The sequence below is a fragment of the Scatophagus argus genome, chromosome 6 (genome assembly GCF_020382885.2).
Source record: "Scatophagus argus isolate fScaArg1 chromosome 6, fScaArg1.pri, whole genome shotgun sequence".
NCBI lineage: Eukaryota > Metazoa > Chordata > Actinopteri > Scatophagidae > Scatophagus > Scatophagus argus.
The window spans coordinates 14,744,453-14,764,675 of NC_058498.1; the positions used below are offsets into that span (position 1 = coordinate 14,744,453).

At 44.2% G+C, this 20,223-nt stretch overlaps 2 protein-coding genes across 7 annotated transcripts in view; one reads left to right on the forward strand and one right to left on the reverse strand.

Moving 5' to 3' along the window:
• The window catches only part of tle2b (TLE family member 2, transcriptional corepressor b), a 77,792-nt gene extending 70,080 nt beyond the window's left edge, over positions 1-7,712 (forward strand). For all 4 annotated transcript variants that reach the window (XM_046390551.1, XM_046390552.1, XM_046390553.1 and 1 more), the window contains 5 exons: positions 91-338; positions 1,024-1,171; positions 1,727-1,877; positions 1,981-2,057; positions 4,417-7,712. In XM_046390551.1, coding sequence (XP_046246507.1) covers positions 91-338; positions 1,024-1,171; positions 1,727-1,877; positions 1,981-2,057; positions 4,417-4,524 — 732 coding nt within the window. In that variant the 3' untranslated portion in view covers positions 4,525-7,712. The remainder of the gene's footprint in view (positions 1-90; positions 339-1,023; positions 1,172-1,726; positions 1,878-1,980; positions 2,058-4,416) is intronic.
• Positions 7,713-9,180: 1,468 nt separating this feature from the next.
• Positions 9,181-20,223, reverse strand: part of tle2a (TLE family member 2, transcriptional corepressor a) — a 39,638-nt gene continuing 28,595 nt past the window's right edge. The window contains exons 5-20 of one of the 3 annotated variants that reach the window (XM_046390547.1): positions 20,081-20,143; positions 19,582-19,686; positions 18,847-19,060; positions 18,507-18,523; positions 17,371-17,466; positions 16,770-16,814; positions 15,708-15,869; positions 15,091-15,214; positions 14,066-14,262; positions 13,720-13,799; positions 12,809-13,058; positions 12,263-12,510; positions 11,259-11,406; positions 10,943-11,093; positions 10,666-10,742; positions 9,181-10,363 (exon numbers count right to left, since the gene is read on the reverse strand). In XM_046390547.1, the coding sequence (XP_046246503.1) occupies positions 10,256-10,363; positions 10,666-10,742; positions 10,943-11,093; positions 11,259-11,406; positions 12,263-12,510; positions 12,809-13,058; positions 13,720-13,799; positions 14,066-14,262; positions 15,091-15,214; positions 15,708-15,869; positions 16,770-16,814; positions 17,371-17,466; positions 18,507-18,523; positions 18,847-19,060; positions 19,582-19,686; positions 20,081-20,143 (2,085 nt within the window). In that variant the 3' untranslated portion in view covers positions 9,181-10,255. The remainder of the gene's footprint in view (positions 10,364-10,665; positions 10,743-10,942; positions 11,094-11,258; positions 11,407-12,262; positions 12,511-12,808; positions 13,059-13,719; positions 13,800-14,065; positions 14,263-15,090; positions 15,215-15,707; positions 15,870-16,769; positions 16,815-17,370; positions 17,467-18,506; positions 18,524-18,846; positions 19,061-19,581; positions 19,687-20,080; positions 20,144-20,223) is intronic. The other 2 variants (XM_046390549.1, XM_046390548.1) reach the window with 2 other exon arrangements.

Below are 20,223 nucleotides of genomic sequence, written 5' to 3' on the forward strand. Positions count from 1 at the left end.
CCAATCATGTTACCATCTGTACCATAAACACTTTCTTTCTTGATCCACAGCAGGCATAAGCTAAGATTTTTTTTTATCTTGTCCAATCAGAACAGGGATAATTACATCCGTTCCTGTAAAATCCTCCCCGATGGGCGAACCTTGATTGTAGGAGGTGAGGCCAGCACGCTGTCGATCTGGGATTTGGCCACGCCCACTCCTCGCATCAAGGCGGAGCTGACGTCGTCTGCTCCCGCCTGCTACGCTCTGGCCATCTCCCCTGACAACAAGGTCTGCTTCTCCTGCTGCAGTGACGGAAACATCGTCGTCTGGGACCTTCACAACCAGACTCTGGTCAGGTAAGGGCAGAGAGGGAGGAGAGGACAGTGGAAGGAGAAAAAACACATAAAAAAAAAACAATAAATGCCACAAATAGACTGTAGTCAGGAGAGAGCACAGAGGGGAGAGGGAGGGGGGTGGGCAGTGAGAAAGACTGGAGGACATGAAAACATTTCCGGAACTTCTTGAGGAAGGATGAGGAAAAGAAAGGTTTCCTTACCTAAGGTAAGGTAAGTGGGAGGTGAAGTAGCTATGGGGGAAATGGGTGGGAAGAAACAGTCAGATTCTGGCAAGGTAGGAGAAAAGGATTTGAGGGAGATGGGGGGAGAAGAGAAAAGGAGAAATCAAGTGTGTGTCTGTGTGTGTGTGTGTGTGTGTGTGTGTGTGTGTGTGTGCGCGTATTCCAGTAGTTGGGGGACAAAAATCTGTTTACACATTCACACTGTGGGGACCCGCCTCACTTATGGGGACAAAACACAAGTCCCCACAATGTAAATCATTAAATATTAGGGTGAAGATTTGCTTTAAGGTTAGGTTAAGGTTAGGATTGTGTGTGTGTGTGTGTGTGTGCGGTGATAGCAGTAAATGCTACAGGGTGAGAGACGGATTCGGATGTATTTGGTCTGACACTGACATGAAAAAAGAAGCAAAGAAACACACAGGATGCAGAGCCTGTAGAGTGTGTTGTGCGTCTCCTCCCTGCAGGCAGTTCCAGGGCCACACAGACGGAGCGAGCTGCATCGACATCTCCAACGACGGCACCAAACTGTGGACAGGAGGGCTGGACAATACTGTCCGCTGCTGGGACCTCAGAGAGGGACGCCAGCTCCAGCAACACGACTTCACCTCGCAGGTAAACACACACACACACACACATTGTCTCCCTCATTCACTCCTCATTGTCACAGCAGAGCTATAGAGTTGACCACTGTTGTCAGATGAGTTTCGATCCACAGTGTAATGACTTTCTCTACCACTTTCCCTCTCTCTCCCCTCCTGTTCTTTCTCTTTCTTTCCCTTGTATTTATTCATTCACCCTGGATTTGCTTCTAATACATCATTCTTCTTTCTTTTTTCAAAATCCCATCATCTTTCCTCCTGTCTATTCTCACTCATCATCCTCCTCTTTTCCTTGATATCTTTCATTCCCTTATTCCAACATAATTCCTACATCTGTTCTCCCTTATTCTCTCCATTGTTTTCTTTCTTTCATTAACCTTATCTTCCTCCCTCCCTCATCCCCCATGTTCCCTTATGTCGACTCCTCCATTCCCCGCTTTTGTTTTCATTTCCTTGCTTCCTGCCCCTTTATCTTCTGTTCTCCCCTCTTCCTGTCCCTCCATGTTTGTCTCACTCCATTTCACTCTGTCTCCTTGCTTTGATTCGTCTCTTCCCTCTCCGTCTCCAGATCTTCTCTCTGGGCTACTGTCCGACAGGCGAGTGGCTGGCTGTGGGAATGGAGAGCAGTAACGTAGAAGTCCTGCACGTCTCCAAACCTGACAAGTACCAGCTGCACCTCCACGAGAGCTGCGTTCTCTCCCTCAAGTTCGCCTACTGTGGTATGAGCACACACACACACATAACGACTCGCATCGGTCCCTGAATGTTTCTAGTATATTTGCAGCCGCTGGCAAACACTTTTCTCTGTTTTTCGTATTTCAGGGAAATGGTTTGTGAGCACAGGAAAAGACAATCTGTTGAATGCATGGAGGACACCTTATGGAGCTAGTATTTTCCAGGTGAGAGATGAGTGCATCGCTCTGAGGATGTTTATGCTCTCTGTATATTTAAACATATTTGTGCATATATAAAATGATGTATGTGCATATGCATCTGTATTTTAGGCTACAAAGTCATCTGTTAGTCAGTTTGGATAGTGTTGTTGAAGCTATCTGTTCTCACACACACACTGAGCCCTAGAGGCAAAAGTGGAAAAAAAGAGTGGGTTCAGAGGGAGAAAGGGACCGATAAACATTTTTTTAAATTCCAGGTTTGTTGATCCTTGGTGACTTGTGAAAGTTTATCAGGGAGTGCAGGCTGCCAAACACACGCGCACGCAAATGCAACACAGAACAAATAATTCCATCGCGTTCAGTTGCTCCGTTTGAAAGATGAATACGCAGGGGTGAAGTATTTTTTTGCTGCGCCAGTTCATCTGGGTGTGAATAAAACTAGCAAAAGGAAATCAAGGTACATATAAGATGGGTGTTTAGTGTGTGTGTACCATATTTCTGTAAGCCACAGTGGGCAGCAGGGTTGGCAGCTCCTGTCCCTCCCTGTGCACTGAAAGGAGAATGCTGGCTATCTGCTTTGTTATCCAAATGCCAAATGTTTCTCCAGCTCCCTCCTGTCACTGTGTTATACAGAGCTGCTCTCTCTCTCTCTCTCTCTCTCTCTCTCTCTTTCTCTCTCATTCCTCCTCTCTGGTTTATCACTGTCCTCTCCACTTTCTGTCTCCTCTCTTGCCTCCATGCTCCCTTTTTCATCTTTCTCTCTCTCTCCCCGTGTCTCTCTGTTTATTGTTGTCCTTTTCTCCCCTTTCCTCTCTGTGTTAATTCCTTTTTATCTTTCTCTTTGAATCTACCCTCTCTACCCTCACTTTTTCCCCTCCTTGTCTTTTTGTTTATCCCCGTCCTCTCGATTTTCCCTTACATATTTTATCATCTTCATTTCTTACAATCCCCCTTCAGTGTTTTCCTTCTCTTATTCACATTCTGTCCTGCTCGTTGACTGGTCCTCATTCTCCTCTTGTCTTTGTTGTGCCAGATGAGCTTTATTACTGTGGATATTATTATTACCAAAGTCTAAATGCATGTTACTGAATACAAAACAAAAAACAGAAAAAAAAAATTTTTTGCATTTGGTGAGTAAGAAAAGCTGACAGCCTTTTGTCTTCTCTTGGTATGCAGCAGCATCTGCCCAGCCAGGCTGTCTAAAACTGCACCTTGTCAAACTTTTCCTCAGATTTTCATCGACTGAATTGAGTGAAGGTTGTTATTGAACAGAAGTGTTTACATAAGCAGTCCCTGTTCGATAGATCAGGTACTTCCCTGTTCAGGTGCAGGTGAGATTGTTTAGTGTTTGAGAATTTCCCCGCTGTGGGACTAATAAAGGCCCATCTTATCTTAACTTTTCTTATCTTGTCCTTTGTGTGTGGATTCAATTAAAATGAGTATCATAGCCACCCAGGTAATCACATAATAAACATGATAATGCTAGAGGTAGATGTTAAGTCCATACTATCAGGGCAAGTTTTCCATCATGTCCCCCCCTTTTTTTTAAGTCTCTCTTTTTCACATCTCTGGCTCTTTCATACTCATCCTTCGGCTTGTCATTGTAACCCACCACCCGCCAACCCCACCCACCCACCTGCTGTCTTGGTGTTATATGAGGTATCCTGTGTGAAATGGCCTCTCACCGGAGGCTTGGTGATTGACAGCCCTGCTGTGCTTGTGGGGGGGGGGGGTGTTTAGAGAGGAGGAGGAGGAGGAGGAGGAGGAGGAGGGGTCGACACGAGAGTGGAAGGATGGAGCGAAAGGAGAGCCTAATAGGAGGAGGAGGAGAGTCTGGGAAGAAAGGAAGGAAGATAAATGAGGATGGAGCCGTGAGAGGGAGAGGAGGAGGAGGAGGAGCAGGGGGCGTAGAAGAAGCTTTAGATCATCTAAAGTCAGGTGCCCCGGTTTGCCTTTCAGACGGAGAGCAAAGAAGGAGGGGAAACAAAATGGGATTGTGCATTTTGCTGGTTCATGCAGACCATCGGACTAGTGCTGCTAGTGACTAGTGCAGTTAAACCTGCAGTTAATGAGTCTGCATGTCTCCAGAGACTGGGACGGAGAGAGAGAAAAAGAGAAAGAGAGCTCTGTGTCTCACACTGAGGCAGAAGAATGAGTCAGCATCCCGGAGCTCTGGAGTTGTCTGTTTGGAAATAATTGCAGACTGTTTTGAAATGCAAATATGTCTTGTATGATTGAGCATTAAGTGATGAGTCATATCTTTTCTAACATTTTCTCTTTGTGTTTGTGTCTCTCCATCTGTCTCCAACCATCTATCATCACATCTCTCTCTCTCTCTCTCTCTCTCTCTCTCGCCTGCTCACAGTCCAAGGAGTCCTCTTCTGTGCTGAGCTGTGACGTCTCACCGGACGACAAGTACATAGTGACGGGCTCTGGAGACAAGAAGGCCACGGTGTACGAGGTGGTGTACTGAGGGCCGTGACAAGATAGGAAGAGACAGGCAGGAGATTTTGGGGTGATTTTTTCTTTTTTTGTGTGGGGGGGGGGGCAACCAGTCGCTCTTGATCCTCATTACATCAGCAACAGCAGCACCCCCATCTCGCTCCCCCTGACCCTTGCCCCAAATACATTACCCCCCCTCCCCCTTTTCGGTGTGATATAAACTACTGTGGAAGCTCCCAAATGCCCCCCCCCCTTCCTCTTTCAGTTCAAGGAAGAAGCATGATAGCAGAGAGAAAGACAGAGAGAGAGGGAGGCAGAAAGGGAAACAGCGAGATAAGAAGGACAAAGGAAAAGGGCGGTGGAGCATAAAGATAAGGTGGGGAAGCGAATGAGGGAAAGACAAGGAGGAGAGAAAGTGAGAAGGAAGAGAAATGACAGGGAGGAAGAGGAGGAGGAGGAGGAGGAGGGAGGCAGGGTAATTAGGGCTGTTTCCTGATTAAGAGCTCAGTGGAAGGGAGGCCCCCAGAGGAGGCGCGGAGCGGCACTGTGGGAGCGCCAGCCAGGAGCACTGATACCACACAATCGATTCATTAGCCAGACAGTGGAAGCCTTAATGAGGCTGACGCCGCAGCTCGCTCTCCCCAGCGAGAGGTGTCAGGAGCTGGGGAAGGATGACGCTCCGAGATGGTGGGGGCTGCTTCAGATGTCCTCACACACTGACGTGAAACATGGACCTGCTCACAAAAACACACACAGACGCACACAAGGCTCACGTCATCAAGCAACAATACACATACACACACGCACCACACACACACACACTAAGATACACCCCCTTGAGGTAATCACAGGAAGACAGAAACACACACACACAACACGCAGAGCACCCAATTAAACATTCATCGTAGCGCTCCTCGTCTCACTGCTTAATATCTATTTTATTTTGGTCTGACAAAGGCAGCGTCTAATGAGCAGCGGAGTCAATGGGATTCTCCCAGGGCCCACAGACACAAACAGAGAGCATCAGCCGAGCTGTTCCCTCTAATTCCTCTGGATTGTTCTCCTGACACCGGGCGCTGCACTCACTCTCATTAAAGGCACTGTCAGCTAGATGAAGTAGCAGCACGCCAAGTTCACTGTAAGGCAGAAAAGAGGGCAAATTAACACTCCCCGATTATGCTATCATCAGCAGCCAACTAAGCAGCGACTAATCCGAATCCTTTTAAATTGTATGCAACTAGTTGCTGTTGTCATTTGCAAACCAGATGAGATTACGTGTTTATCGGAGTCATTACATCCATCTCTGCCTGCCTGCTGATGTGCGAGTGTTCAAAGTGCTCTGGCTAAATCTTCAGTAAGCTATTGATTAAATGAGATGCTAAAAAAAAAAAAAATAACCCCTTAAAGGAAAAGTTCGACATTTTGAGTGCTTATTTGCTTTCTTGACAAGATTTAGATGAGAAGATCAACACTCTTCTTGTTCGTAGGTCAAGTATGAAGCTACTGCCAGTAGCATGTCAACCTTAGCTTAAAGCCTGAAAACAGGTAAACTGTCACAAAATCCAGCTACCAGCACCTTTCAAGTTCAACAAAAACTGAAGGGTGAAAAAAAAGACTATTTCTTGTCCACTGGTTTCCACTTGGTCCCAGCCAAGAAAAAGTCATATGACAGCCCTGTAAAATGGAGAAATATGTTACACTTCAATTATGATTAAACAAGCAAGATAAAAAGTTTTAATTGGGGGGTCCACGGGTAAATTTTGTTACCTTTAGCTAAGAGTTTCCATTTGTTTCCTGTCTATATGTTGAGCTAAGCTAACAGCTAGCTATAGCCTCATATTTACTGTGCAGATGTTAAGACTGGTATCAATCTTCTCATTGGCGTGTCAGCGATAAAAGTGAATAAGTGTCTTTCCAAAACATCGAACTATTCCTTTAAACTGGATTACCTTACTTTTCACTCCTCCTTGTATCATATTCCAAACTGGCAGGCAAACTGTTTATCAGAGCTCTCTGCTTCTATAGAACATGCGTCATCAGTGTGTAGAATAAAAAGGCACATCTCCAGCTTTTCTTTTATTACTCATTTATTTCAGTATTTTTTATGAATTGTGATTGCTCGTCTTATCTAACGATATGTTTATGTATTGGGGTTTGCCTATGACTGTGTTACGGGTTTTGGGGGAGCAAACGGAGAGGGACGCACTCACACATGGACGCTTACAAAGTCAAGTGGAACACAGGTGGGGAAAATATCTTTGTTCTGTTATCTTTTTTTTTTTTTTTTTTTTTTTTTTTTAAATCCTTGGTGATGGTGACAAGCAGAGAAAAAAAATAAGACCCTCTGTTTTCTGTCTTCTGTTTGTTGTTTCTTTTTCCAAAAGTGGTATTAAATGTGCTATAGTCTATTTTCAGTCCTTATTGTGCAACTAAACTATGTCTCTCTTGAGTCTGTGGTCAGTGTACAGCAGGCATCGGCTGCGACATGACGATACAGATTTAGCCATCGAAGAGGTCCCACTTTTTAGTGCGTGCTTGTCGCGCTAAAACTCCACTTCTGCTGATAGAGCGAGACACATTCAGTGTTACTCAGTAGGTGCAGTGAATGGTCTCACAGCAGCAGTTCTACAGAGGGATGAATTTTACAATACAGTAAGCAGTTTAGTTCCAACTGTATAAACTTTAAGCAGGATCTTGTCTGCGTTTCACACTGCAGCCTGAGTGCAGGTTAGAAGAATTACGAGGGACTTCTACAATGGCTACTGTACCAGTGAAGAGTCAGAGATCATCTGTACAGTTTAATGCCTTTGCCTGCCTCGCTCCCTTTCTGCTCGTCAGCCACAGGCAGACCTAAATGTAATTCTCATACACAAGCTTGTATAATACTCAGAATGATGCTGTACAGTATAATGGCTATGCATTTGGTGGTATAGCGTGAATATTCGGGACATTGTATTTGATACTCTTCTTTAACTGTCAGTAACAACCCCCCCCACCCCCAACCCGCCTGTGCTTTCTCTGTTCCAACTCTATAAAAAAAACGTTTTATTTCCATTTTACAAGCCCATGTTTGGTTTCTCTTTTAAAAAGCCAAGGAACCTTTTTTTTTTTTTTTTTTTTTTTTAAATGCACTGTGTCTTCTCCCCTCCTGATGCGTTTCCCATGTGCTGAACAAGAAATACTGTGTGTGAAAAATAAACCAAACTTGTGTTCATCCTTTCAGGATTCTGGCGTGTCGATTCCCCCCTCCCCTCTGATTTAAATCCTGAAGGAAAAAAGCCAAATAACCAAAGAGAAATCATTTATTCTCTCCACATTGAGGACCCGTTTTTTTTTTTTTTCCAGCTGAAAGTCAGCGTTTCACCCGCAGGTCTCCCAGCACCCTCCTCTCCCAGCGAGGAAATAAACCTTCTGCATAGTCCAAAAAATGTCAAACTTTTCAATAAACTGCAAAACTTGAATTTTATGAGAGCTCTCAGCAGTCCAGCTTTCACCACTGTAATGCTGACACACCGAGGACATTGTCTTCCCCATCACACTAACAAAAAAGGCATATTGGTGAATCATTGTTTATAACAACGCGCAGTAAAAATCGTTAAACACTGGGTTACAGCTGACCAACTGATTCCTGGAGAGTGGCCAGTGTTGGAGGTCTGCGCTCATCTCTTTTTCAAAGAGATGAGCGCAGACAAAAAATAAAGCAGAGATACTGGAGCTCATTTACATAGAATTACATAGAATTTTAAAGTGATGCTGACACGCTGGGCCTAAACTTAAAATATGTCCAATCTATTCAAAGACTGTGTTGTTTAATTGGCAGCTGAAATCCTCGTTCACTGAGGTAATCCTTCTATAACCTTAACCAAGAGTGATATGACTAAAGCAGGCCACCAATCTGTTTTTGTATTGCTTTACTCAGCTATTTATTCTTCAGGTGGAAATGTAAAGCAATAACAACCTTGAGGATTGTCTTTTCAAAATCACAGCTCCAGTCTTGCACCAAAATAAGTTTAATGAAGCTAAATGATTTAATATCTGCATGTACACAGTAATCCTCAACTCTGGATAGGAGATAAATGATTTACTTTCATTGTTTCCTGTCCTTCACTGTTCAAGCTTTTGTTCTCAGTAGGACAGTCAATGCTACACATGTAACTACTGAAGAAATCCCTCTTGGACATTATTGCTGTAATGATCCATTCCTCAGCCTACTGTTTGCAGGTCACCTTTGTCTTGCCACACTACAAGCCAGCTCAGCACAAAAGCACAACTGTACAGCTGCACTATTTACAGAGAGCCCCATTCACAGAGGAGCTGTGAATGCTAACGTGCTCACGCTCTGGGTTTGAATCGCGAAACACTTTGTCGGACATGTGAGGGTGCAGACGATGACTAATGGAGGAGCTTTGTGCTGTTGTGCTCCCTCAGTGAGAGAAATGTTTCCATCAGAGCAGAGCAGAAGCAGCACTCACCATTCAAATCCTTAATTTTTTTTTTTTTTTTTTTAGAAATCAAAATATTTCCAAGACGTTTTCTGGCACCTCACATTGAGCACAAGCCCCTCTGAGTGTTATTGTTGAAATAAATATTCAACAAGGGCCAGAGCAGTTTAGGTTTGTTATTTCTCAACAGACAAGTGACCGACACCCTGATCAGTTTTTTTCAAAGCAAATCCAAGTCACGGTCGTTTGCCTTTAGAGAACTTTATTTACATGTCCATTTATAGCAAGGTTCAAGGTTCATGTTGCAGTTGTGAAAATACCTGTCTGCCTATATGTGCCCTAACAAATACAATAGGAAAAAAAAACAAAACAAAACAAAAAACAAACATTTAATGCTGAATGTTAAGGATGACGATGATACAGCAGAGGCCACGTCCCCGTAACTGGAGAGTACCTGTTGTGAGCTGTTTGACCAGACTTCAGTTTTCTGTCCTCTGGGTTGCGGTGTTCAATACTGGTTTTCCCCAAATCATCTCCGGAATAAGTCTGGATTTGTTCTTTTATAAAGAAACACAACCAAATGAAAAGGAGCGAAGACACTTCAGAGAAAACCGAGCCCTGATCTGTCATGTACGTACTGAAGATGATACAATCATGTTGCTGTTGAAAGTTAACCAAGAGAAAGAAAATAGCTGGAACTTCACAGCACACCATCCTGCCATCTGCCAAGCATCTGCTGCACCCGAGGAGCAGCCACGTGCTGCGAACTGAGCTGGACCGAACCAGGCCAAACTGGACCAAGCTGACCCAGGCTGGGACTTTTTACACATCACAGAATATGGACCGTATTTTTCCAATAAGAACATCCAGCCCTCCCTGAACCCTTCCCACACTTCCTCAGTCCCACGTCTCTGTCTTGCTCCACTCGATGCAGTCCAACTGTTTGCGAGAAATTCAAAGGCTAAAAAAATATTTTTTTTGCTAATGTCTTGTTCACTACAGAGGTTTTATTTTGTTAAAAAAATGGAAAAAAGGAACAAAAACAAAAGTTCTTTGGAGGAATCGACAATTGCGCAGCTATAGACTAACCAGCGTTCTCAGAGCATTAAAAACAAAGTTCAGAGTTTGTTTTATTCCAGAGATGTGACTTTGTGCCCCCTTGTTTCTCTCACTTCTTTCCCAAAAGTAAACAAAACAACAAAGTAGGAGTTGAGTGTCTTGTTTTTCATGCCACCGACGCTCTGTACAGTCATTGGTGCAGGAGGGAGCCTTGGCCCCACCCCCCTGATGATTAGTTTTTTTTTTTCAGCCAATCAGAGTTCAATAGATGACTTCATAGACTGTGGCCTTCTTGTCCCCAGAGCCGGTGACGATGAACTGGTCGTCAGGGGAGATGTCACAGCTGAGGACTGACGAAGACTCCTTCGACTACAGAGTGAGGCAGACAGGAAGCCGTATTAGCTCTGGACAGTCAGCGAGTTATGATTTTGTACAAACAGACACACAGAAATTCACGCGTTGACTGGTTTTCTAAATCAAAATTGATGTACGTGTGCCCCAAAATGCCCTCCTAGCATTTTAGGCGAGATGATGAAAAAGCAGGAATACTATTTCACTTTTGACAACTGATTTTTTTCCAGACCAGAAATCACAATTTATCAATTATTTTGTAAATGACAACAACAACAAAAAAAACCCACTCTGTTCTGGCAGAAGGATAAAAAGCCTACCTGGAATATGCTGGATCCATAAGGGGTCCGCCACGCATTCAGGAGGTTATCTTTACCTGTGCTCACGAACCATTTACCTACAGGATGAAACACACAGAGCCATCAAGAGATAAAGCCTCCAGGGAGGTGAGATATGGAGGCGCCTGTAGAGGAGGCGCTGCTTTTGTAAAGAACACGAGAGGAGAAGAGCAGGAAACAGTTTCTGAATAACGAGGAGCAGGAGATTCGTTCTGCTTCCCTGGCCTACACGCGTGTGTGCGTGTGTGCGTGCTCATACCACAGTAGGCGAACTTGAGGGAGAGAACGCAGCTCTCGTGGAGGTGCAGCTGGTACTTGTCAGGTTTGGAGACGTGCAGGACTTCCACGTTACTGCTCTCCATTCCCACAGCCAGCCACTCGCCTGTCGGACAGTAGCCCAGAGAGAAGATCTGGAGACGGAGAGGGAAGAGACGAATCAAAGCAAGGAGACAAGTGAAACGTGGAGCAAGAAAGCATTTTTAATCATCAGCAGCCTGTTAAGCAGCACATCAATGCATATTAGTCTGGACTGCAGCCAGTCTGGTTTGTGTTTAAACGCATGTGTGTGTGTTTACCTGCGAGGTGAAGTCGTGTTGCTGGAGCTGGCGTCCCTCTCTGAGGTCCCAGCAGCGGACAGTATTGTCCAGCCCTCCCGTCCACAGTTTGGTGCCGTCGTTGGAGATGTCGATGCAGCTCGCTCCGTCTGTGTGGCCCTGGAACTGCCTGCAGGGAGGAGACGCACAAGAGCTCAGCCTCCTCTCTGTTCCTTCACAAACACTTTATGACACGCTGTAGCTAATGCATCGCACCAAAATGCACAGCTTCATTATCTTTTTTACATCTGTCATTCCTTAACAGATACCGAATGACAATTTATATCGCAATATTATTATTGTCTTCAGGAGAAGTTACAACAATTACTGCATTTCTCTCTGTAAGCAGCTACACTATATTGTGTTATAAACCCTTACTAAATGTCAACTTTATACTCACAATTAGAGGGCTTCAAATGATTTGTCACCGTTTACTTTTTTAGTATCTACGGCGTACTTTGGCATTTATACCTCATGGTTAGCTAATCTGCACTGCCATCCCTACATGACTGCAACTGTGTTTTAGCTGGTGAAGCACTCAGTTTTCAGGTGGGTCAGCGTTTCAATTTGAAACTTAAAGAAATAAATAGAAATTTGCACCATTTGCACCACCAAAAATGACTTTTAGAAATACAAGCTGCATCTGCCTCCCTGTTAAAAAGACACGAACAGGTTGTGCTTGACGATGCTGCGTTCATCCTCCACACTTCGGTTGTCCATCTACAATATTTGCTTTTCCTTTCTCTCTCTGCTTTATGACTGACAGTGCAGATAGTGCAATTTCAGAAACTGCACCATTTCCTCTGTCTCTCTGTGCCGACTTCTCTCTCTTCTCATTTCCCACTTCATAACTTCTCCTCTTTTTTTCCCCCATCACTTTCTCCTCTCCTCACTTCTCTTCTTTCTTGTTACTTGAACAGTATTTTCCCTGAATCCATCTGCTGGACTAGTCAATACGACATCCTCTCCTCCCTCTCTGCCCTTACCTGACCAGAGTCTGGTTGTGAAGGTCCCAGACGACGATGTTTCCGTCACTGCAGCAGGAGAAGCAGACCTTGTTGTCAGGGGAGATGGCCAGAGCGTAGCAGGCGGGAGCAGACGACGTCAGCTCCGCCTTGATGCGAGGAGTGGGCGTGGCCAAATCCCAGATCGACAGCGTGCTGGCTTCACCTCCGACAATCAAGGTTCGCCCATCAGAGAGAAGCTTGCAGGAGCGGATGTAATTATCCCTGTTCTGGACACACATGGACAAATAGAAACATTTATGTGCATTATTGTGTGGTGCTCTGTAATTGATGATAATGAGATACAAAAATGCAAAGCTAAGCGTGTTGCTACAGAAATAAATAATGATAAAAAAAAAAAAAAAACCACTGGAGGATTTGGCTTTAGGACAAAAACTCAAAGGTGATTCATCATCCAAAGTGTATTTTTATGTGTGGAAAAACAAGCGCATCACTTTTAGTTTTCCAGGTAGTAAAGCAACCTTATTAGACATCACATGGACAACAAACTTGAAATACAAGTCTCACCAGACAGTCCAGCTGGGCCATGGGGCTCTTGCTCCCCGGCTGGCTGATGTCCCACACTTTGACGCAGCCCTTGCCTCCTGTGTAGACGTGACGCGTCGAGGTGCTGATGGTGACGGCGCACACCACCTCTCCGTGGTTCAGGCTGTGAATCTGACGGGCGTGGCGTGGGATTCCTGGTCCCAGCAAGGCGTCAGGGGGAAAGGGCACCGGCTGCATCTGGCCGTCTGCACTCACGTGGAACGAGTAGGCACTGGAGGAGAAGACGGAGGGAAGGGAACAGAAATGGATGAATAAGTGAGAGGCTGCGGCAAAAACACTCAAACAGATGGAGCGTGTAGTGAGAGAGAAGAGAGGGCAAACATTTCATTATTTGGTCTTTGTTTCTAAAAGAGTATGTAACTTTGAGCACTATTTAAGGCTGCTAAAAAGGTTCAGAACAAATTTCCCTCAACCTAACCACATCTACTTCAAACTGTAATTCCCACATTTCCAAAAAATACTTTTGACAGACTGGTAATGAACGACTAAAACATGACATTTATTAAAGATATCTGCATCACTGAAAAATGCTGTGTTTAATGGCTTGAGTCTGCTGAAGCTGCTCACCGGCATCACGTCGATACTCCAAACTACAAAGTAAAGTTTAGCCAGGAAGTCTCAATGATAATAATATTTTTCAGGTGCTTTAAGGGTGAATACCTACATAAAAGCTCTTGATATAGGATCAGACCACTGATTTCAACAACGGTGCTTTGGTGCAGAATTAAAATATTTTCTTTTTTTCCCCTACAACAGCTTTCATTGTTCATCTTTTCTTTTGATGTTGGATTTAAATTAGATAAGAACCTGAGAGCATTTAATAATGAGCAGGTGAAGATCTGAGTGATAGCAGGCAGGAAGGGGGAACTCACGGTTTTCCGGAGGCAGCTGACTGCAGGCTGGCAGGCAGCCCAGGGACCCTCATGTGCGGGTGGGGAGACTCATAGCCCACCTGTAACAAAGAAATACCATAATATAAGACAAAAACACCTGAAAAGATACATAGGAGATGATTCACTCATAAAAGCAGGTAATAGAGAAATATTATCGGATGAAGCATCAGAAACAAAACACATAAAAGCAAGGTCACAGATTCTTAACGATTAATGACAATGCAGCTGCTCTCCATATATCCCTTTTGCCCTCTCTGACAGGGTTATATGCTATATACGACAGTGACTTTGGAAAGACAGATTATATGTCAAGGGTCTGGCTCACCACAGGGGACCGTCCGTAGCCTGCGGCAGCTGCTGCTGCTGCAGCTGCAGCTCCATTCATCTGGGGGGAGACCAAGTGGAGGCCGGCGCCGTAGCCTGCTGCCCCGGGCAGGTCCCCGTTCACACCTGGAGGGGGCAGGCCGAAAGCTCCTGGGGGGTACGCTCCCTGCACTGCCAAGGGGTTTCTCAGACCAAGAGCTGGGGGCCACGGAGAGGAAGGAAAAGAGAGTTCATTTGTTGTGAACAGGAATCAGCTCCACATTTTATTAAAGTGATTCCCTCTGCAGAGCTTTTCAGTGTGAGACAGTTGTGACTGACAAGCTGTGAACAAGCTGCTTCCTGCCATACAGAAGGTAACATCACTAGCTGCAGCACTGGACTACTACTGACCCCTGCTGGCCAGTGCACCTCCCTGCAGCAAGACAGCAGCAAGTTAGTGTGTGTTCACACACATATCTGTGAATTCACTTTCTACGCATGTAGCTGCGTCTACAAGCGTATGCATGCACAGTGTGTGTGTGTGTGTGAGAGAGCTGAGAGGGGATAACAGGTGATGTGAAAAAAGAGATACACTGGAATAGATGCAGACTCATTATGAAGCAGCTCACAGTCACAGTCCATCACCTCTCCTAATCTTTCCATTTAAAAAGTGAGGGGCGTTGAATATTTTTGCCCACAGCTGCTTATTAAGTCCAGATGGTAGTGGGTGGTGGGGAGCTTACTGACACCCATACCAACTACTGCAGCCCTATGTTGATAGAATCATTACGTATAACAAAGCCAGTCTAGGCTAAATATATCTGTGCAAAGGCAGGTTCATTTTTTTTTTAAACTGATCCTATGTGCAGTCAAAGTTTGAGTCCCTGAGAGAGACTGAGAGGAGGGATGGGGGCATTTGTCTTCTGGTCTCCTGAGCAACATGGAAATGTTTTCACCAGCTTCAGGCTTCAATACTCCCACTTAACAATAACAGCGCAGAGGATGCGTTCTTTGGGAAATGAAAGTAAGCACACGAGATGTTCTTACCGAGGTCGACGCCAGGCTTGCCAGGGACAGGTCTGAACTGCGGAGGTCCACTTGGTCCCGGAGTGTTGGACTCCTGAGACATAGGTGTCCCTGGCTTCATACCCGGAGTACTGGACTTCTCCCTCTGCAAGAGCAGAGAAGCGTTAGAAAATAAAAATGGAAAAGAAATAAATGTAGAATGTAAATTAGAATAAACATGCTGCCTTTAGACTTACATAAAGACAGGAAAAACAAACAAACAAACAAAAAAACTATTTAATCGTGAAGGACCGAGCCTGCCAAGGAAGAAGAAGAAGAACAGTACAGAAAAGCACACAAACAAAAGAGAATGACAGTATGACTGAGGGCAGATGAGACCTGAGGAGCACTGAGGGATGTCAGCAGCCCAGACTGAATGTGTGGGATGTTGAATATACAGCGTAACATCTCTGAGACAAACTATTGACCCAAACAAAACAGAAGAATAAACAAGGTGCTGACAGCATGGAAACACTGATGTTCCGCGCTGATGTATACCAAGTGTGTTCTGCAAAAGTGATTCAAATATTTCTCTTTTAATGTCTTTGTGTGGTCCACTTAACTGCACATGAAAGTTGCACACAGATGAGTCCATCTACCTGTGGGGGCTCTTTGCCACGAGACGGAGAGGCGGCACTGCTGGAGGAGGCCAGGGAGGTGGGGCTGGCCTGTGGGGGGCCCTCCTTACGGGTCTGGGGCATCTTGTCCAGGCCGTTCTCCCTGGACGAGTAGGACTGCACGCTGCGGGGGGACGACGGGTCCTGAATTCAAAACACGTAAAACTTGCTGAAGTAATGGAGGTTAATTCCTATTTATTCCATTTCTGAAAATAATATGAGGATTCAGCATTTTAAATGAATGAACCCTCAAGTTGGTATTTTCAGTATGAAATTCCTGCTTTCTGTTCCAATCTGTTGGAAGAAACATAAAAAAAAACTGTTTCATACTAAAAAGACCAACTTGTGCTTAGTTTCCTGTCCAGTTTTGCACAAAACAAAGACTGTGGAATTTTCTCTCTGTCACTTACACTGGAAGCCCCTTAATGGTTGCAGTACGGACTTGAGGAATGATTACAGCGAGCAAAATCCACTTGTGTTCAAATAGGCACACGACTTGAAAAACTGCTCGTGCCATTTCTGTTTTTCATATAATGATTCCAAACTAACTGGAGTGAAGATAAACTAAATTACTTCCTGGCACCAGAGAAGTTTTCCGAACAAGACCCACCCAGCACTGCACCAACTGTGGCAGCCGCAGTTACTATTATGGACAGAGGACGCATATTCAAGATATTCTTAAGAAAAATTTACAGATCGTGTAGATGAGGTTTTTTTTTCTTTTGTTAATCTATATGAGAAATGAATTTCATTTTCCAACATCTTATAACACTGCTCCATTTTGTCGGCACTCACTTATGAAACTAATAAAACAGTCATATCTGCTGAATTGTACATAGAGGTGTAGAGAGCAAGTGTGAGTATGCACTTGATGGTGTATGTTGTAAAATAAAAGTAGGGAGTAGTGATAGTGGTGGTGGTGGTGGTGGGGGGCTATTGTTGTTATTATCATTATTCAGATGGTCCTGCTGGGTGTGTTTATATGATGTATGCAGATGAAAGCAGAGAAGAAAGGCTAAGAGAGGCCGCCGGCCGCCTACTAACCTCATCCACCACCAAATTATCATCACTCTTATCCGCATCGCTGCCCTGTGAGTGAAGAGAGACAAAGTGAGATTAGATATTCTCTGATGTATGGAGATTACATGTAGAAATATACAGCACACACATACACACACACAAATAGGAGTGTGCTTGAAAAAGTTTTATAAAAAATATTTTGTGCTCTCTCAAGAGCTGTAATTTGTTACGCAGCAAATAGAGGAAACATTTTATTGCCTAAGATGAGGTGGCTTGAAGTAAATGCATTGGATAATACAAATGTAATTAATTTAGATGTTTAACTTGGAGAGGTGCAATCCTCTAAGGCACAGCTGTTTTTAATATTGAAGGTCTTCTTGATCAAAGCGATAAAGCAGAACTACCCATGATTCATTTATCTCACACTAAAAATAGTCTGTTGCAATGCTTAGTAAATCTGTTTTTCACAATAACACAGCGCTGGAAGCAGGGACTGTGAATATTTCAATTACTGTCTGAAAAGAGAGCAGCTCTCCACTGGTCCTATGTGACGAGGACTGGCAGAGTTGGGTGAAACTTTCCTTAAGTTACTTAAACATTTAACAGTGTTATGAAAGTGTCTCACATAGTCTGTCATGAACTCCTTCTCATCAGCTTTCCTCTTCTTGCCATTGCTGAGGTAGTCTGCTGAGCGACCCTTATCCCCATTGGACAGAGAGCTCTGCAAGGGGGGGGGGGCACAAAGAGGAGGAGGAGAAGGAGGAAGGAAGGAAGGAGAGCAGAGTGAAGAAAGGGGAGTGCGGGAAGGGAGGACAGAAGAGGGTGATAATGAGGCGAGAGGGACTGCATAAATCACATCGGGCACATAAGCTGCAGAGAGGAATGTGAGAGAGTATCAGCCGGCATCGACTGGCCGGCTCTCTGTAGGAGTGAGAGGAAGAAAGAGAACGCTTCAAGTTTTCTCTAAGGCAGCAGAAAAAGAGCGTGGAGCTTCCAGAGCATGCTTTGGTACTGATGCACTGGATTTTTTTTTTTTTTTTTTTACTGCCACAGTTTCACAGTGGTAGTGATATAGTGTTCGTGAAGTGTCATCACACTCACAGGGCTCAGCATCAGGGACAGCAGTCTTCGCTTTTAATAGCAAATAAGATAATGTTTTTACGCTTTAATGCTAATTTTACAACCAGAAATATCAAAAGCTGCCAAAACACGCCTATGTTCAAGTCTAACATAGGCTTAAGTAAGTTCTAAAAGTATATATGTCAGTACATGCTAAAGTACATGCAGTGAGTGGAAAGGTATGATTACTTACTGCTCATTAAACCTTGGTTGGTAAAAAAGCTCTATTTTACAGTAATCCCCTAATAATTTCCAAGACGTTTCCTGGAAAGAACCATCTAACGTGGTACGAGTTACAAGAAAAATACAGCATGCAACATGTAAAATATGCCTACAGGAAAGCTTACAACAAAAGCTTCCAATAACAAATTGCAAATGAAAAAATGTCTACTTAAATGTCTCACTAACAGCTCAGTTTGTTCCACGGAAAATATAATAACTACAACTACAAAAGAAAAATAAAATGATTTTCTAACAATAATAAGAAGAATTTTATATTTTACATCTATATATAGACCTTATTATTTGGACTATAGCTCTCACAGCTTTAGAAAACAGGCAAAAAACAAACACCTGTTTGCTGAACAAACAGGTATGAGTCTATTTGATATACGTGATAAGCGTTCAGTAATTTGTACTCACTGGTCCTGCTTCACGGTCTGTTCAGTCCAAGCAGAAGCACCCAACACATCCAGGAACAAGACCACAGGACGGCAAACACAGAAAAAGAAACACACACATTTGTCATATTATCTACCATTATTTTACATCACTTCATGACGACTGGAAAAAAACAGAAAAAAAAGACATCCCTGAGGTGTTTACACTGCAGCGACACATTTTAGTCTTCAACTCTGGTCACAGCCCTAACCTTTTAGTCTTCTTGACTTTTACCTTTCTTGCTTTGAGAAATTCTAAGGGAAAACAACAACAAAAACAAAAAAACAGAAAAAACCAAGCATCATTTAAAGTGTTCCTGTACCTCTGTGGTGGTCTGCAGCAGCAGCGGCAGCAGCTGCTGCCTCTAGGTGTGCTCTCTCATCCTTGGCAGCTAGCTGGGCTCCCAGAGCCCCGGACAGAGCCAGCAGACCGGACCCTCCGCCGAGCGCCAGGCTGGGGTGAGGCAGTCCTGATGGGTGCGGGCCCACTGGCAGACCCTGGGCATGCTGGGAGAGGTGCTGGGCCTGGAGCTGCTGCTGCACAGAGGAAGAATAGAAACAGAAAAGAAAGGAGACAGAAAGAGGAAAGACTGGGGTGACTTACAAGCACTGGAGGAAGTGGCTCACCAGGAAACGATCAAGAGGAAGAAAGGCAGAAGGAAAGAAAGGGAACTAAGTGCTGCGATGTGCACGAGAGGAAAAATACAAATAGGGGGAAGCTCTGCAGCCAAATCAGCGTGATGGAAGATAAAGTGGCAAATGTCTAAAACTGAACTATTATTTAAAGTCCGTCTTAATTCGCTATGAATCATATTCGCATTCTAAATATTTGGAAAAATGACATGGCCAATTTGATAAGGCCTATCATTTATTTGATGCACATTCAGGCACCTGGTTAGGCTACTTGAACAAAATAAAAAGTTTTCCAGTTGTTGATATTTTAGAATCTAACAGTAGCCAGTAAATGTGTACATTTTAGACTGGGCTAACTGATGTTTGCCTCAAAAAAGAAAAAGAAAAGGAGGGAATATAAATAAATGGCAGGATAAGGTACACACGCTATGAGGCAGAGGGGGGAGCCCACGTACCCCTATCGAAGCATTTAGCTCCCCCATGGTCACCTGTTTGGCGCGCTCCATGGCCTGGACCACCTGTTGTTGGTGCTGTGGAACAAACCAAAAAGTCAGCAAGGGCAGGTGGATTCAGAGTTAAATACAATGAGTTCTTGTTTTTTCCTCTGTAAACTGAATACATTTTAATGATGTGTAACATTTCTTAATTCTTAATCTCACAAACAGTATATTTGATAGACTGTTTTTTTTTATTCACCCTAGGAATCGCAAATGCATGCAATCATTTGGCAGTTGGAGAATGTGCTTTGATGTTTGTCCATCTGTAGCTCTGCATGTGTGTGTGTGAAAGTTATTGCCCATTGTGTGTGTGTATGCATGTGCAAGGCCCTCTGTGTGGGCTGCTGTTAGAAGAGAGAGACAGCTGGATGCAGTAGAGTGAGTGTGTGTGTGTGTGTGTGTGTGTGTGTGTGTGTGTGTGTGTCACCTCCTGTGACAGGAATGGGATGAGCTGAGCACAGATCACGTTCAACCGCTTGGCAATCTCTGTCTGCAAGAGAGGGGAAAAAAATGCTGTTGCTTTGATGAATAAACACACACACGCACGCACACACACACATATATAGATAT